This window comes from Candoia aspera, chromosome 1, assembly GCF_035149785.1.
Source record: "Candoia aspera isolate rCanAsp1 chromosome 1, rCanAsp1.hap2, whole genome shotgun sequence".
NCBI lineage: Eukaryota > Metazoa > Chordata > Lepidosauria > Squamata > Boidae > Candoia > Candoia aspera.
Window position 1 is genome coordinate 30,140,838 of NC_086153.1, and position 19,467 is coordinate 30,160,304.

The 19,467-nt window shown below is 43.4% G+C and overlaps 1 protein-coding gene across 3 annotated transcripts in view; it reads right to left on the bottom strand.

The window, feature by feature from the left end:
* The window catches only part of VRK2 (VRK serine/threonine kinase 2), a 70,287-nt gene that overhangs the window by 7,664 nt on the left and 43,156 nt on the right, over positions 1 to 19,467 (bottom strand). For all 3 annotated transcript variants that reach the window (XM_063301204.1, XM_063301212.1, XM_063301196.1), the window contains 2 exons: positions 11,620 to 11,678; positions 308 to 489 (listed from right to left, as the gene is read on the bottom strand). In XM_063301204.1, the coding sequence (XP_063157274.1) occupies positions 308 to 489; positions 11,620 to 11,678 (241 nt within the window). The remainder of the gene's footprint in view (positions 1 to 307; positions 490 to 11,619; positions 11,679 to 19,467) is intronic.

Sequence of the window (19,467 nt, forward strand, 5' to 3'; positions counted from 1 at the left end):
AACCAGGTCCAACTCTACTTAGCTTTTGAGCCCAGATCAGCCAAATTCTGTCACCTGCCAAGGACATACCTGTAATCTCTCTGATCCTCACCTCACCTATTTTCTCCTCCTCCTACTTCCCTCAAAGGTTCACCACTTTTCCAATTCAGCAATTAATAGGAATAATTTGAAAAACACATCTCATACACTCCTTCTACAAGTGTAATTTTTCCAAATATTAAATTCGCTTTAAAGTTAACTATTCTTTACAAGATGTATTATTACCTTATATTTATGTAGTCCTGACCTTTATTGTTTCATTACTTACTTTCCTGTGGTAAGTAGTGCATTCATTTAGAGAGGTTTGAACAGTGGTTAAATTCGGTGTCTCATTGTAACAGATTCCTTTATGTTCCAGGCCACTCAAAAGAATTTTCCTCAGTGTTTCATACTGCGGTTTTTCATCGTATGCTAAATTAAACACGTTTTTTAAGAATATGGCTATTTCACCTGAAAAAAACACAATAGATCAGTTAACTGGCATACAAATCATCTAATTTTAATCATACAAGAACTTACTAGATTAGGCCATATATCTACCTAGTCCCTCATTCTACTTTCAACAGAAGCTAATCAAATGCCTTTGTGACAGCTACAGCTTTTCTCTTGTACCAAATAAGCATATATTTTAGCAGGCATTTTTGGAGCAAATTCATAGAAATAATGCAATTTATATTGCTTTTCATGTGACTAAATAATGCAATTTATATTGCTTTTCATGTGACTTCTGGCTACAACATGACCCAGACTTAGTTTCATTCACTGACCAACTAAACAGATGTGTATTAGCTTAGTTTAGCTACTTGACTGCTTTGGTTGAGTACCTGAAAAAGTTGTTTCTACAAAACTACAAATAGATACAAATGCACCAGTTTATTTCACATCAACATATTTAAACATGGATGAAGTACAAATAACCCAAAGCATAGGGCTAGTAGTACTGAACTCCAGATATTTTTCTAAAAGGATACATCTCAAAAGAAAAAAAAGGGGGGGTAGGGAGAGAAGGATCAAATGTACATCTTTAAAGTAAGGGTGATCCCCTATGAGCAAACCCTTTACCTAGTATCCTAGCCTAGCTGAGAAAAAATGGACACAACCACATAGTGGTTCATCAGTGTAAAGAAAATAAAAATTTACAATTTGCACTTAAGGCTACAGTTTACAGCCCACTATTTGATCCAAGGTACAATTCAATTCAATTCAATAATATTTATTTGGCCAATGACCAGCAAAATTTAAAAGGAGAAAAACAAGGTACAATTTATGCTATCTCTGTCCTTTTATAATTTGCCCTATGCTCCCTTGACTTCACCACATTTTTGTAGAGTTAAAATTCAGAAATGTATCTAATGTAACTGTTATTACAATTGTAGTAGGGTGTTTTCTTCAGGTTATGAACAAGTTCCGAAAGTGGATTATAAATAAACTGTTACATTCTTGTGAGCCACTCAGGGTTATTGTATATAAGATGGGAAGCCATATAAGTCTTTTCAAACAAACTAACCATCAAAATATTAGGGTTTATTTGAATGTTACATTAAAAAAAGGGGGGCTCTACATGGGGCTACCCTTGAAGAGTATCCGGAAGCTTCAACTGGTCCAGAATGCGGCCATGCGGGTAGTTATTGGTGCCTCTAAATCAACACGTGATACCATTCCTGCGCGAGCTGCACTGGGTGCCGGTCTGCTATCACCTTTAAAGCCCTGCATGGCATGGGGCCAGGGTATTTGAGGCACCATCTCATCCCCATCACATCATCCTGTCCCACCCAGTCATGCAGAGAGGGCATGCTACGGACCCTGTCAACGAGGGAATTCCATCTAGCGGGGTCCAGGAGGCGAGCCTTCTCTGCAGTGGCACCCACCCTTTGGAATAGTCTGCAGAGCTTTTCGCCACAATGGATCTTATATCTATCTATTTATAATGATAGTTTGCATTATAAATTAGGTTTTATGGTTTTAAATTCTTGATTTTGTTGTAAACTGCCCAGAGTCCCCTCGGGGGAGATGGGCAGTGACAGAAATTTGGAATATAAATAAATAAATAAATAAATAAATAAATAAATCTAAATATTTTATATGGAATGGAAATACTTGGTTCAGTAATGTTCATAGATAATGGCTAAATGCACATTCCAAATATGATAAAGAGGATACCCAGAACTATTGGCTTAGTACAGTTGGTTGTTGAACAAAGGGGAGGTAGATATAAGGCCCACTGACACTCAAAAGCTAAAGTGAGGTCTCAGCCAATGGCAGCACCTGACCAATCTGCTGAAAAGCTTGTTCAGACCCAGCCCTGTTTCGTGCTTGGAGAGACCACCAGAGAATTTCAGAACTATAGGAAGTAAAAAAAAAATCCTGAAAGAAGGCAATGAGAAATGACATCAATACTGTTGCCAAGAAAACTGCCTAGTCATCAAAAATGGGCTCAACTTGAGGGCATCTGGACTTTTATTTCATGAGATGTTTAATTAAATCAAATGGAAGCAGGGGTTTGTCAACAAATGTAACTTAGAACTAAATGAAAATAGGGAATTCCTGTGTAAGAAACTTGTCAAAAATAGACAAAAAACAATTGAAAGGATACCATCTCCCCAGAATGCTTGCAGTTATTCAAACACATAACAGAAACCCAGCTAAAATGTGTGCCATAACTTAGATATTATCTAGCTCAAGAGACCACCAAAATGGTTTCTGTGAAGCATCATAGAAACTAATAATCCAAACCACCCAGAGTCCCCCAATGGGAGGAGATGGGCGGAGATAAATTGAATGAATGAATGAATAAATAAATAAATAAATACAAAAAAGTCGTCTTTTACAAAAACAAGAACAGAAAGGAATATAACCTTACTCAAAAAGCATGCAAAGAGATAATATGGATTACAATAAACAAACAACACAACACAATAATTAATGGTTCGAATTGGGCTAAAAGCAATGATTAAAATTACAGAAATCCCTACTAACGATGCTGTAGGACTGCTGGGGAGAAAAGGAGATCGGGATATGAAAAAGTTATCAGGAGACCGCAGAGAAGCTACATGAATTGTCTTTACTACTGGAAATGTATGACAATACTCATATTTGAACTGATATACATAGAAAGGAAGTCTGAAATAGTGACATAAATAGTTCCTTGAAACTCAGTTGGCAGGACCTGCTGGTATTCAGCCACAGACAAGACAAAATGTATAAATGCTGATCTTTTAACAATATTACATGTCCTTAAAATCAATCTCTGTACTCAAAAAAGTACTAGAGGAAAATTAGCCTTTGAACTAGAGAAAGTACAGTAGCTAATGGATCTAGGGAGCAATCTAGGAAATGACAGGCTGGTTAGTTTAATATATGTTCCAATTGAACTATTAAAAGTATTAGCAGAAATGTTATCAAGTCAGTAGGACAAACCTTGCCAAAGAATGTTTGTTTTTGCAGAAACTATCACACTAACCTTCAGCAAAGGATCGTTACCTTGTCGTGGTGCTGGAGCTTGAGCACCTCGATGCCATGAGCTAAACTGTGAAGGGCCACCCAAGACGGGAAGGTCATGACAGAGAGGTCAGACTAAATGCGATCCCTGGGGAAGGTAATGGCAACCCACCCCAGTATTCTTGCCATGAAAACTAAATGGATCAGTACAACCAGAGATATGTTGGGATACCATCCTCCCTCAGGTCGGAAGATGGTCAAAATGCTACTGGGGAGGAACAGAGGATGAGTTCAACTAGCCCCAGACGTGATGACGCAGCTAGCTCAAAGCCGAAAGGACGGCTAGCGGCCGACGGCGCTGGTGGTGAACGGCGAATCCGATGTTCTAAGGATCAACACACCATTGGAACCTGGAATGTAAGATCTATGAGCCAGGGCAAATTGGATGTGGTTATTGGTGAGATGTCAAGATTAAAGGTAGACATTCTGGGCATCAGTGAACTGAAATGGACTGGAATGGGCCACTTCACATCAAATGACCACTAGATCTACTACTGTGGACAAGAGGACCACAGAAGAAATGGAGTAGCCTTCATAACTAATAGTAAAGTGGCTAAAGCAGTGCTTGGATACAATCCAAAAAATGATAGAATGATCTCAATTCGAATTCAGGGCAAGCCATCTAACATCATAGTGATCCAAATATACGCCCCAACCACAGATGCTGAAGAAGCTGAAGTAGAGCGGTTCTGTGAGGATCTGCAACACCTACTGGACAACAAGCCTAAAAGAGATGTTATTTTCATCACGGGAAACTGGAATGCTAAGGTGGGCAGTCAAATGACACCTGGAATTACAGGTAAGCATGGCCTGGGAGAACAAAACGAAGCAGGACATAGGCTGATAGAATTTTGCCAGGAAAACTCACTCTGCATAACAAACACTCTCTTCCAACAACCTAAGAGACAGCTTTATACATGGACTTCCCCAGATGGACAACACCGAAATCAGATTAACTACATCCTTTGCAGCCAAAGGTGGTGGACATCTATACAGTCAGTAAAAACAAGACCTGGAGCTGACTGTAGTTCCAATCACTGTAATGACTGCCTATTCTAATATACTCAGACTCACAAGCAAGAGCTTAATAATATCTGATTTATTAAAGAATAGTGTGCAAATACAAAGAAAGCTGAGAATGAGCAAAAGCGCGCCAAATACAAACTAAAAACCCTTGGTGCAAACGTAATCCCTCCCCTTGCCCAACTGTTTCAAATTCCCCACCCCAGGTGCTGGCAAAGAATTCTGCTGATCTCCTGGGAAGAAAACCTTGAACACACTGGATAACCCAAACACATTCTATTCCACTGAATACAGATAACAACCCCTGCAGAAGGAGTCGGCACAGTCCCTCCCAAACAGAACACGCATCAGCAACTTGACATGTGAAACGTTACGATGTACAATGCACATTGAAACGGTGAACATGACATACCGCCCCCCCCAAACAAAGTCAAAACATCAAGGAGCAGGCTTCAAAGGGTAAGCTAGATGAAAGCACCTAACTAAAACAGGAGTGTTAACGTTGCGAGCAGACACCCACTCAGGGTGTGTGAAGTGCTTCCAGCGGATAAGGTACTGAAGTGTGCCACGAAGCCTGCGGGAATCAAGGACGTCCTTCACTTCAAAATGCTGCTGCCCGTCAATCATGATCGGAGCAGGCAGGGGGAGGTTGGGCATGCCAATGGGAAGAGTGGCTGACAGGCTTGAGCAAGCTGCAATGAAAAACAGGATGCAAACATTTCAGTTTGTGAGGTAAATCCAACTTAAAAGTGACCGGATTTACAATGCCAATAATGAGGAAAGGGCCAACAAATTTCAGGGCTAACTTTCGAGATGGCTGTGGGGATTTTATGAACTTGGTGGAAAGATACACCTGATCGCCAACTTTAAAATCAGGCTGAACATCCCTTCGCTTGTCCGCGTGCAATTTGTAAGCAGAGTGGGCATCAGCCAAAGCCTGCTGAATCACCGGCCATGAATCAGCCAGTTGAGCAGCCCAATCAGAAGCAGAACAGGGCTGGGTAGGAGGTTGTGGCAACTCAGGAATGGGCACGAAGTCCCATCCTGAAACTACACGAAAAGGGGTGTGCCCCGTGCTCTGATGGACTGCATTGTTGTAAGCCACCTCAGCAAAAGGGAGCAAATCAACCCGATTGTCCTGTTGGTAGTTTATAAAAGCCCTTAAAAATTGTTCAAGGGTCGAATTTAAAACCTCCGTAGATCCGTCAGTCTCAGGATGTGAAGCAGTGGACAATGCCTGCTTGGTGCCAATCAATTTCAAAAATGATTTCCAAAATTGGGAAGTGAACTGTGTCCCACGTTCCGTGACCAAACGGGAGGGGCTACCGTGGAGCCGGTAGATGTGAATTAGGAAAAGGCGTGCCAATTGTGGGGCAGAAGGAATAGAAGCACATGGAATGAAATGGGCTTGCTTGGAAAAATAATCCTTGACTACCCAAATTACTGTCGTCTTCTGGCTGGGAGGAAGGTCAACAATAAAATCCATAGAAATCTCTTCCCACAGGCAGGATGGGCTCGCCACTGGCTGCAGGAGCCCTTGCTTTTTACCCCCTTTTCGTTTTGACATGGCACACACAGGACAGGAAGCAACATAGTCTTTCACATCGCGCCTCAGAGTGGGCCACCAAAACTGGCGCCTAACCAGGTGCAACGTTTTCACAAACCCAAAGTGCCCAGCCACCTTATCATCATGAGAACGGATTAGAATTTCAGCCCGCAACTGTTCAGGCACATAGAGGCGGTTTTGCTTCCAAGCTAAACCACCGTCAAAGGAAACATTGTCTCTGTTCACCTGCAACCAAGTATCAGATTTCAGTGTCTGGAGAAACTGTTGTTGCAATTGAGAGGGAATCTGTGTCCTCCTCCCTGCTGGTGCAACCTGGGTCGGAGGCAGCTGTGTCCGGGTTTGGCTGCGTGTTACAGCCTGTAGACCCAGCTGTGGCTCCGTCCACACAGTACCCATGATCTCAGTCGCGTGGACAGAATCTTGGGGTAACCGTGAGAGAGCATCAGCAAGGAAGTTTTTCTTACCCAGAATACACTTCAGCTGGAAATCGAAACGACTAAAAAACTGAGCCCGGCAAATCTGTTTAGGACTGAGTCTCCAGGTGGTGCGGAGCACTTCTAAATTTTTATGGTCAGTCCAAACTTCAAAAGGACATTTAGCCCCCTCTAAGAGGTGGCGCCATGCTTCTAAAGCTGCCTTAACTGCAAAAGCCTCCTTCTCCCAAACATGCCACCTCCGTTCGGTCTCAGAAAACTTCCTGGACAAATAAGCACAAGGCTTCAAGTGAGTGTCAGAATCTTTTTGCAGCAAAAGCGCCCCAATTGAAAAATCAGAAGCATCTACTTGAACCACAAAGGGTCGAGTGGGATCGGGGTGCTGCAAAATGAGTTCAGCAGTGAAAAGGCTTTTAAGTTTTTTGAAAGCTGCCTGGCACTCAGGTGTCCAGTTGAGTACTGCCCCCGGGTTCTTCACCTTGCGTGTGTCTCCCTACCCGTTGGTATGTAGTAAATCAATAAGGGGCAAGGCAATTTCAGCGAACCCCTGGATAAACTGGCGGTAATAATTGCTAAATCCAAGAAAACTTTGTAGTTGCCTCCTGGTACGTGGGCATTCCCACCCCAATATTGCTTGAATTTTAACGGGGTCCATCTCAATGCCCTTGTCAGATATCCTATACCCCAGATAGTCGAGTTTTGTGAAACTCACATTTTGAAAGTTTGGCATAAAGTTTGGTACTCCTAAGCTTGCTAAGCACCTGCCTAATGAGGCGTTTGTGCTCTTCCTCAGTCTCCGTGTAAATCAAAACATCATCTAGATACACCTTTAAACAAATGGTCATGTAACACTTCATTAATCAGTTGCATAAACACCCCGGGTGCTCCCGCCAACCCAAAAGGTAGGACTTTGTACTGGAAAGAACCCAATGGACAATTAAAAGCAGTCTTCCACTCATCCCCCTCTCGTATGCGGATGCAGAAATAGGCTTCCCGGAAATCCAGCTTGGAGAAAATTTTGCCCTTTGACAAATGGGCTAATATGTCTTTTATTAACGGCAAAGGGTACTTGTTTGATATTGAGACTGCATTTAACCCCCGGTAGTCTGTACAGAGTCTTAGCGTGCCATCCTTTTTGTCCCGGAACAGCACGGGGGCTCCGACTGGAGAATTCGCTGGTTCGATAAACCCCCTGGCCAAGTTTTTATCAACGAAGTCCCACAGCGCCTCAAGCTCTTTTTGAGTCATTGCATAAATCTTCGGCTTGGGCAGTTGAGCGTTGGGGACCAATTCTATCGTACAGTCAGTTTTTCGATGACGAGGGAGTTGGTCCGCTTCCATCTCCCCAAACACATCAGCAAACTCCTGGTATCTATCCGGTAAGCCCTCCAGAGGTGTCACAGTAAAACGTGGGGTTGCCGCCACAGCCCTCCCCACCGCAGCACAAGGAACTAGGTCCGCCATAGGGGCTTGGTAAAAGCCATCTGAAAAAGTTAGAGTCCTGTGTAGGGGTTTCTTTGGACCAACCAGGGAATCCCTAGGATGACCAAGGGATGACCAACAGGTGCCACTACAAACTTTAGCCCCTCACGGTGGCTACCTAATTGCAACGCCACTTCCGACTCTTCGTGACTTCATGGACCAGCCCACGCCAGAGCTTCCTGTCGGTCGTCAACACCCCCAGCTCCCCCAGGGACGAGTCCGTCACCTCTAGAATATCATCCATCCACCTTGCCCTTGGTCAGCCCCTCTACCTTTTGCCCTCCACTCTCCCTAGCATCAGCATCTTCTCCAGGGTGTCCTGCCTTCTCATTATGTGGCCAAAGTATTTCAGTTTTGCCTTTAATATCATTCCCTCAAGTGAGCAGTCTGGCCTTCTTGCAGTCCAAGGCACTCTCAGAATTTTCCTCCAAAACCAGTTCAAAAGCATCTATCTTCCTTCTCTCAGCCTTCCTTATGGTCCAGCTCTCGCAGCCATATGTTACTACAGGGAACACCATTGCTTTAACTATACGGACCTTTGTTGTCAGTGTGATGTCTCTGCTCTTAACTATTTTATTGAGATTTGTCATTGCTCTTCTCCCAAGGATTAAGCGTCTTCTGATTTCCTGACTGCAGTCAGCATCTGCAGTAATCTTCGCACCTAGGAATACAAAGTCTTTCACTGCTTCTACATTTTCTCCCTCTATTTGCCAGTTATCAATCAAGCTGGTTGCCATAATCTTGGTTTTTTTGAGGTTTAGCTGCAAGCCAGCTTTTGCACTTTCTTCTTTCACCTTCATCATAAGGCTCCTTAGTTCCTCTTCGCTTTCAGCCATCGAAGTAGTATCATCCGCATATCTGAGATTGTTAATGTTTCTTCCAGCGATTTTAACTCCAGGCTTGGATTCCTCAAGCCCAGCACGTCGCATGATGTGTTCTGCGTACAAGTTGAATAGGTAGGGTGAGAGTATACTGCCCTGCCGTACTCCTTTCCCAATCTTAAACCAGTCCGTTGTTCCATGGTCTGTTCTTACTGTTGCTACTTGATCGTTATACAGATGCTTCAGGAGGCAGACAAGATGACTTGGTATCCCCATACCACTAAGAACTTGCCACAATTTGTTATGGTCCACACAGTCAAAGGCTTTAGAATAGTCAAATTTAGGATCAGACTAAAGAGATTAGGGAAGACCCACAGAAATAGATGTTTTTCTGAAACTCCCTGGCTTTTTCCATTATCCAGCGGATATTGGCAATTTGGTCTCTAGTTCCTCTGCCTTTTCTGTTCCCAGCCTGTACATCTGGCAATTCTCGCTCCATGAATTGCTGAAGTCTACCTTGCAGGATCTTGAGCATTACCTTACTGGCATGTGAAATGAGTGCCACTGTTTGATAGTTTGAACATTCTTTAGTGTTTCCCTTTATTGGTATGGGGATATAAGATGATTTTTTCCAGTCTGATGGCCATTCTTGTGTTTTCCAAATTTGCTGGCATATAGCATGCATTACCTTGACAGCATCATCTCGCAAGATTTTGAACAGTTCAGCTGGGATGCCATCGTCTCCTGCTGCCTTGTTATTAGCAATGCTTCTTAAGGCCCATTCAACCTCATTGTTTTTGATCATACCCATTTTGGCCTGGAATTTACCTCCGATGATTCTAATTTTCTGGAAGAGGTCTCTTGTCCTTCCTATTCTATTGTCTTCTTCCACTTCCACACATTGCTTGTTTAAAAATAATTCCTTATCTCTTCTGGCTAACCTCTGGAATTTTGAATTTAATTGGGCATATCTCCCCCTATCACTGTTGCCTTTTGCTTTCCTTCTTTCTTGGGCTACTTCTAGTGTCTCAGCAGACAGCCATTTTGCCTTCTTGGTTTTCTCTTTCTTTGGGATGTATTTTGTTGCCGCCTCCTGAACAATGTTGCAAACTTCTGTCCAGAGTTCTTCCGGGACCCTATCTCCTAAGTCCAGTCCCTTAAATCTATTCTTCACCTCCATTGCATATTCCTTAGGAATATTAGTGAGCTCATATCTAGCTCATCTGTGGGTCTTCCCTAATCTCTTTAGTCTGATCCTAAATTGTGCAAGAAGTTCGTGATCGGAACTACAGTCAGCTCCAGGTCTTGTTTTTACCGACTCTATAGATGTCCGCCACCGTTGTCTGCAAAGGATGTAGTCAATCTGATTTCGGTGTTGTCCATCTGGTGAAGTCCATGTATAAAGCCGTCTCTTAGGTTGTTGGAAGAGAGTGTTTGTTATGCAGAGTGAGTTTTCCTGGCAAAATTCTATCAGCCTATGTCCTGCTTCGTTTTGTTCTCCCAGGCCATGCTTACCTGTAATTCCAGGTGTCATTTGACTGCCCACCTTAGCATTCCAGTCTCCCGTGATGAAAATAACATCTCTTTTAGGCTTGTTGTCCAGTAGGTGTTGCAGATCCTCACAGAACCGCTCTACTTCAGCTTCTTCAGCATCTGTGGTTGGGGCGTATATTTGGATCACTATGATGTTAGATGGCTTGCCCTGAATTCGAATTGAGATCATTCTATCATTTTTTGGATTGTATCCAAGCACTGCTTTAGCCACTTTACTATTAGTTATGAAGGCTACTCCATTTCTTCTGTGGTCCTCTTGTCCACAGTAGTAGATCTGGTGGTCATTTGATGTGAAGTGGCCCATTCCAGTCCATTTCAGTTCACTGATGCCCAGAATGTCTACCTTTAATCTTGACATCTCACCAATAACCACATCCAATTTGCCCTGGCTCATAGATCTTACATCCAGGTTCCAATGGTGTGTTGATCCTTAGAACATCGGATTCACCGTTCACCACCAGCACCGTCGGCCGCTAGCTGTCCTTTTGGCTTTGAGCTAGCTGCGTCATCATGTCTGGGGCTAGTTGAACTCATCCTCTGTTCCTCCCCAGTAGCATTTTGACCATCTTCTGACCTGGGGGTCTCATCTTCCGATGGTGTACCGACACATCTCTGGTTGTACCGATCCATTTAGTTTTCACGGCAAGAATACTGGGGTGGGTTGCCATTACCTTCCCCAGGGATCGCATTTAGTCTGACCTCTCTGTCATGACCTTCCCGTCTTGGGTGGCCCTTCATTGTTTAGCTCATGGCATCATTGAGGCGCTCAAGCTCCAGCACCACGACAAGGTAACGATCCTTTGCTGAAGCTATTGAGCCTACATCCCTCGTTTCTCTTTTAGAAAAGCACTGTATCAAGGTCAAAGAGACTGGTAGGTGGCTAAGGGTTGTCCACTTTTATGGAAGGTGTAAGAGACTCTTCTCATTCAAGGTAGCTCTAGAACACATTGTAGTATGCTGCGCCTGGCTGAAGGGTAAAGCGGGAAAGTAAGGGAAAAAGATTTTGAGCAGGCCCACAGCTCAGCACGCTTGGAGGAAAGAGTGTCCCTTTCTCCTCTACCCACTGTGAAGATAAGCCTTTCAGTATTTTCAAATCAAGTTCAAAACAGAAATGTTGGCCATTTGGAATCATAAACCAAGCAATTTGAGTGGCTATCCTCAAGCAAGAAATACAATAATGCTCACATGTGTTTATACTTACCACAATATGCTCCTGCAGGAGCCCACCTTGTTACTGAATCTGGCAGTTCATCAAGGAGCCTAGAACCATAAGAATGAGCCACTTGTGAGACGGGGCAAAACTGGTAATCCTCCCTGTGGAAGCTAACAAATTCTGGGTATCTTTTCTCTTTGGGAACTGAAAATACCTAGCAAATCTCTCTCTCTTCTATATTAACTCTTTAGAGACAGATATTAGACTACAGAGAATTATGGCCATGAAAATAAATTCACAAGAGCTCCTGCCAAAAGCTTTGTAACTAAGGGAAGAAATTCCTCGCAGGATAAATTTGCTTCCTTTCCTATCAGGCTATAGATTAATAGCTGCCTTTTAAAGAGTTCAGCACAGTTCACCTAACTCCTCCTTGTTGCTCACAAGTAGATTTTATACACAGATGGTATTTGATAAATTTGCTATTCCTATATATGTCTATTCAGTTCAATGAGGCTTATTCCAAGTAAGGATACATAGAATAGCAATCTAACGTAATTTCAGAACCGCACCAAATCAAGAACCAGGAAGTTTCTTACTTAATGAATTTTAGGCTAAACTGTACATCTCTTTCTATAGCAGAGAATGCTATAGCAAAGATGATGCATACCTTTTAATCAAACTGACATGTCTTTTCTGAAAATTATCTCTAGAAGCTAAGGGTTGAGAGAACCTTGGGATATGTGTTTATCACATGCCTTCAAATCTCTAAAAGTTTACTTTTAACAGAGGAAAATTTAAACAAAAAATTTAAAAAGAGGCAGACCAAAAATGGGACTCAATGGTTCCAATGTTTTAGCGTTTTTTTGCCTTCACCTCCTGTCCTGACATTATTAGCAAAGTTTGTACTGTTCAGAAGCTGGTCTGAAGTCAACATGTCGGTCAATTGCTTATACTGTACAGGCTTACAGAAAAAACAGTCCACCACAGTGTCCACATCTTTCTGTGGTAAAACACATGCATGCACACACACCCATGCACAAATCCAGCAGCCCCAAATAAACACATTATAGCCCTTACAACTGGAATGTACAGATCGCTGGACTAGATCACTGTCAGTTCCGTTATGCCCTAAAGGCAGGAATCCAAAGGAAACAATTCGTGGCAGGTCGCTGCTTAGCCTCTGCTTAAGCACATCTAGCACAGGAGAGATCACCACCTCTGACAGTTATCGGCTTCACTGTCCAAATGCTCATAAACGGTCTTTGTTTATTATTAATATACATGATATTTAGGGCTAATAATGTTCATTTAAAACTCTTTACCATTATATGAACTCAACAAACTTATATAATATTTGTTGTATCAATATGGCTTATTTATTTATTTATTTTAGGGTTAATTGGTAGCTTGGAAAATGAAAAAAAAATACTTTTGTTATACAGTTTTAAGTAATCATCACTGTAACTGTAAGGAAGATTCAACAGCAGAACAAGTTACTAAGAGAGATTCTGCTGTCTATAGCCTCTGTACTTTTTTCAAAGCAAGACTGGCCAGTAATTAAATATAGCTTTGGTAAGTTTCTTTGAGGCAGTGCTGATTCCTGGTGATTGCCTGGACAAGTCCCTGCAGTTTTCTTTGGCAAGGCTTTTCAGAAGTGGCTTCCCATTGCTTCCTTCCTTGGGCTGAGAGAGAGTGACTGGCCTAAGGTCACCCAGCTGACTTCATGCTTAAGGTGGGACCAGAACTCACAGTCTCCTGGCTTCTAGCCTGGTGCCTTAACCATATTCCAGAGATTTCCCAACCTTCAGAAGCAGCTTTGGGGACATGAGAGAATTATAATGGGAAAATACACCATGGAAACAACTACTATTTAACTTCAGCTTTTATGCAGGCTTAGACTAGATGTGCATGGCAAACACTGAGAAAATAGCAAGAAAATTATTTGGAAAAAAGAAGCAATTGATGGATGCTTAACTTTGTCATGTTCACTGTTTCAATGTGCACTGTACATCGTAACGTTTCACATGCCATGGCGCTGATGTGCGTTTCTGTTGGGAGGGAGCTGCTGTGAAACCTTGTACCAAGCTCTTTATCTATGTTCATTTCAATGGAATGTGTTTGGGTTATGTGCTCTGTTCAAGGACTTTTCCCGCAGACCATCAGAAGCCGTTAGGAGCACCTGGGATTGTGAGCTTGGGAAGATTCTACGGGGGGAGGGATCTCATTTGCACCAAGGGTTTTTAGTTTGCATTTGGCGTGCTTTTATCATTCTCAGCTTTCTTTGTGATCCTGCATACTATTCCTTAATAAATCAGATATCTTTGCATTCCTGCTCATGAGTCTGAGAGTGGTTTAGAATAGGCATTCTTTACATAAAGCTGAGAATCACCAAAGTTGTACCGTTAGCTCCTACCAAGATCAGTTTCTTGTGAGGGAAAATAGTTTACAATGGCCGAGTCCAAGCTCACGACCGGGGGACTTGAGGAGCCGGCTAGCTTGATGCCTGAGTCGACGGTCAAGAGCGAGAACTGAGCCTCACCCCAGAACCTTCAGATTTCCGGCAGGATTCGAGTTCCAGCCCTGAGGTGGGAATCTAACGATGGGGGAGAACCAGAGCAACCGGCACCCAGTGAATCGCCCACAGAGTTGATCACCTGGGATGCAGTGGGAGAACCCCAGCCAGGGACGTCCCAGGCGTCCTGGAAGCATCGCTTCCCGCTGACCCCAGACGTAGAATCTACCACGGTATCAACGGAGAGAGAGCCTAACACGCGAGGGAGGGAGGAATCTCAAACCCCTGAAAGGCTAAGAGTGGTGGAGGCCAAAATAGAATCGATGGAGTACATGTTAAGAAACCTGTGTCTATCTTTGGGGGGGCAGGGGAGGCACGACGGAGGTCCCAGCTTCACACAACCATCCCCCATCCTCCCATCCGGACTGCCAGCAGAGTGGGGCTGGAGACGGCTCCGGGATGAATCTCCACCCTGCAGAGCGACAACTACTGTAACCTGGGGCCCAAACACTCAAGCAGCCGCCGGTTCCGCTCCAACAGGAGTGGGGGTGAAAGACTTTTCTGTCAAGTTTGATGGGGATCCAACCAAGTTATCTTTCTTTCTAACCAATGCTAAAAGTTACATGAGGCAGTTTGGAGCATACTTCCCTTCCGAAGAGGCTATGATAACTGCCATTGCCACCAAGTTAAAGGGTCAAGTGGCTGACTGGTATGTTCAATTAAGTGAGGCTGACTCCCCTGAACTTGAGTATTTCGAGGACTTTATGAGGGCGTTAAAGCTGCATTTTGAGGATCCTCTGGCCAAGGCAAGAGCTAAGAAGGCGCTGAAGGATCTCACCCAGGGCCAGCTGTCTGTAGCTGATTACGCCCTGGAGTTTAAGGCTTTAGCTGCGAAAATCCCCGACTGGTCTCAGTCAACCTTAATAGAACGGTTTAAAGAGGGACTCAACCAGGACGTCCTACGATGGGCGTTGTGTAGAGACGACCCAGAGTCATTGTATGAATGGATCTGTCTGGCCGGCAAGGCTGAGCACGCCCAGCATACCTTCATGCAAACCAGACGACCTGAAAAATCACCAGCCACCATGAGGGGACCCCGAAGTGCCTCAACTGCTGCCCGGCCAGGCTATAGAGCCTGGGAAGAGGAGAGAGATCGGCGCTATGCGAGGGGTCAGTGTCTCCGATGCGGAAAGGAAGGGCATCGAGCAGCTGATTGCCCAAAAGCCAAGGCTGGAGATCGAGCGGGCAAGCTGCCGGCCAAATCGCCCCCCTCCCTCACGGTGGATGACAGCAGCCAAGGGGGCAGCCGACAATGAGGAAGTATTCCACTTCTTGGGGGAGGCTGAAGATGACTCTAAAACGCCAGCCACCTGCCATGAAGAGCGCCTGCGGGCAGGTGGAGGAGGATGGGCGCGAGGATGCTATGGTGAGTGCTGACTGTCCCACTTTAGCAGTAAAAGTGAAATTGGGCTCCCACACAAAGACTACAGAGGTCTGGGCTTTAGTTGACTCTGGGTGTTCCAGGTGTCTAATTCACCCTGATTTGGTTGCTGCTTTGGACCTGCCTAGCTTCCCCCTCTGGCAGCCTTTGATCTTTATACAGTTGGATGGTTCAACGGCGGGGGGGGGGGCGGCAACCCATTTCACTGGAACATGTTAGCTCACTTGTCTAAGGGCAAGATTTTCTCCAAGCTCGATCTTCGTGAAGCCTATTTCCGCATCCGCATACGAGCTGGAGATGAGTGGAAAACCGCTTTTAATTGTCCACTGGGTTCATTTCAGTACAAAGTCCTCCCTTTTGGGTTGGCAGGGAATCTCAAGAATCAGATATTTATTTTATTTTCTATCCCATCTTTATTATTTTTATAAATAACTCAAAGTGGCGAATGTACCTAATACACCTTCCCCCTATTTTCCCCACAACAGCAACCCTGTGAGGTGAGTTGAGCTGAGAGAGAGTGACTGGCCCAAGGTCACCCAGCCGGCTTTCATGCCTAAGGTGGGACTAGAACTCTCAGTCTCCTAATATGCCTCCACTTTCATTTATCCAGCATTCCTTATCCCAGCATCTAAAAGTTTACACAAAACACTGGCTGGGTTCACACAATATGCTTCACCAGGCCAGTTAAAGATTTATCAGTCGCTTTCACGTAACATATTAAGCTTTTACTTGCTGGGTTCCTTAAAAAGCCAGGAGGGCAGGGACCAAGCCCACAAGTGGCCAGGGACAGCTTTGAGAGCACACTATCTACTTCATCAGAGTTCACAAGCCAAAACTAATCCCAGATAACAAGGCTAGATATTGCCCCAGTCACTACAACACACTCTGCCCTTGCGGAGCCAAGATTTTGGAACAAAATTTACGGAACAAAATGCTATGCTAAACTACCACAGTGGCCAGATGGGAATTGGCCATCTGAAACAGGACTGCTGGACAACAACTTACCAAAGCAATAAGGGAGGAAAAGTTAAATATGCTTTGCCTCCCTTGTCAAGGAATCAGCTCAAATGTAACTCATTCTTGTGCTCAATTAGATTCACCTTCTGTCTTCCTCCACCATCACTGTAGGCATTTCTTCAGTTATTTCATTTCCCAGAGCCCTTCAGAAAACCAAGGGGCCATCCTAGGTTGGCCAACAGAGAGGGGCTACTTTGCAGCAATCCTGTCAAGCATCTATATCACCCCTTGTTGCCAGTGGCTAATGAGGCACATAACAGAATGGCTTGCAAGATCCTTGGGAAAATCCTCAAGTGCCTGCTGGAAATTACTCAGATCCATATGGGCCTCAGGTGGACCATCTAAATTTGCTCTGAATGCTCTACGGGGGTTTATAGGTGACAATCAATTTCATCTGTACTAAGGAGTCATCTAACCATAGGAAAGGGCTGATAGAGATGCCCTTCATATTCAGATCACCATCTATCTGCTCTGTGATGAAGGTGAGGCATCAATTGTGCCCTCTTACATGTACTGGGCCAGAGATTACCTAGGACAAGCCCATGGCCATCATGCAGGCCATGAATTCACAAGTGTTACTCAAACCAGCCCCAAGAGCATGGAAACTGAAGTCACAGAACACCTGGCATTAAATATCAAGAGCCCAAGACCTTCTGGATTAGCTGATTGCTCACGTGTTTGGATAAAGGTGTTTGCACAGCATGCTACCTCCTCTACCCTATCACTCAGAAGCATATCATCTGAACAGGGCTACCAAGTAGCATTTAAAAGCATGGGAGATCATTTGTCCTTCAATACACATTAGTATCAGCGGTCAAGGTAAGAATTAAACATTTTAATTTTTAAATTTTTTTAGCACAAAACACAAAATCTTGCAGGGTGTATATGTGTGTATATATGGTAAGGGGGCTGTTGGGAAGGAGACCCTTTCATGGGGTTAACTCTTTGAGTGTAGAATTAATAAAAAAAAAATTAAGGATTACATTGACTGAATACTGAATTGCCTAAGAGGCAGGTTGTGGGGAATTGTAACGATCAAAAGTTCTAAAGGGGAAAATATTAAACAATACTGTACAAAGTCAACATTTACAGATGTAATCTGTATTATCTGCAGCCTGCAGGCTAACCTCCCTCCCTTTCTCTGCAGAGAGCCAGTGCCAAACTGAATGTGCAGATTGATTTCTTCAGAGCAAGCTATCCCTATTGTGTACCTCTGTTGTGACTTGTCCTATTTAAAAGTTTGCTGCCTTCGCTACTTGTAACACTTCATTGCAGCATAGCTGGTGTTCTATGTTCCAAGGAACCGGCTGTGTGGGGCCCAATAATTCACTTACTTAGGTCCCACCAGTAAGAGCAAAGAAGCTCTACATTTTGCTGGGGCTAATTATGTGCTTTCAGGGAGGAAAACAGGTGGAATTCCAGTTTTATTTTGTTTTTCACACTTATGAATGGCCTTTCTGAAAATACTCTTTAAAAAAAATTTGAATAAATGGCAACAATGAAACCAACGTTAAAAAGCAAAGTGTCGAGACCTTAGAAATAAAACTTACAATAACTTACCAACAACGTCTTTTGTTAGTCAATATTCAGTCAAAGCCACATGCAAACATGGGTTCCAGTCAAGTTAAAGATAATTATAGAGACAAAGTCTCTGGAATAAATAGAATACTGTAGTTGCAACTAATAATTGTCCAGTTGTATTCAATGAGACTTTGGTGCAAAATTATTCCCAAGGTTAGATTGTATTTTAAAAATTCCAAACAGTAAGATACTACATTCTTAGTCTCATAATAAGGCAGCAGCAAATAAAAGCATGCATCATAAAGTGCACAGGGAGCTCTCTTTTCTTCACAGAGTTCTGTCTCCTGAAAGTCAGATGCAGAACTGTATGTAACACAGGCTTAAAAACAATTCCAACATTTGGCCGTGGGTAACCAAAATGCCAGGAAAAGCAACACTGTTCAGCCTGGTTGCATCTATTTAAATTAAAGAGATACACACTGCAGCGTAGGGGACAGTGTATTGGAATTAGGGCGGACAAACTTAAGCGATGGGGTGCTTAGAACTAGCCATCTCACAATATTGTTCTGACAGCATGTAAGCCACCATCCTTGGAGAATAAGTTTTAAAAGTTTCATAAGAATATATTCCTTGGAGAATAAGTGGGATCCAAGAGTGGATGAATATATAGAGCAGCTTTACAGCAAAATTAGACTGAATGTCAACTCTCTGAGACTTTTTAGAGGAGTTCTCTAGGCTGAGATTATTCAAGAAAAATTAATTCATTGGGGATTAATCCTGGAGCCTAACACAAGCAAAACAAAAAATCCCTCTTTGCCCATCCCAGTTATTGGGAATGCGCTACTGTTATCATCTGCCCAAAGGACAGTCTGGCCCACATGCTCTTGTTGGTAGAGCAACAATGGCAGAAATCTTGTGCTTTTTCTCAAGAAGGAAAGGGCTCATCTGTGATCCTCCTGGCAGCTTAGCACCCTTCTACTGTCACCTTCATTAGAATTGCCAGCTGCTGTCCTTAGCACAGACAATACAAAAGAGGAGAAGGAAACAACCCAACTCCCCCAGCAATAAGTAGCTTGCCCTCCATGGATTTTATAGAACTGAATCAAATATGGAAATTAAAATAAGAGCAATATGCACAGTTAACGTGGATTGTATTCTTGTAATTATTTCAGAAATGTAACTTAGGGGCCAATGCTTTCCATCCAAAAAGGTATTTTATTCCATACATCTATATCTAGGTTTCCCTGTTCTTCTTTGATTTGCTGGTTTTTCGGGGGGAGGGGGAATTGATTCATTACAAAGATGACCTCACACACATTTTCCCACTATATATCACATCCTTTTAACCTGTCCTCATCTATAGAGTTATAGGGCAGAACATGTAATTAAATAAATAACACTTTTT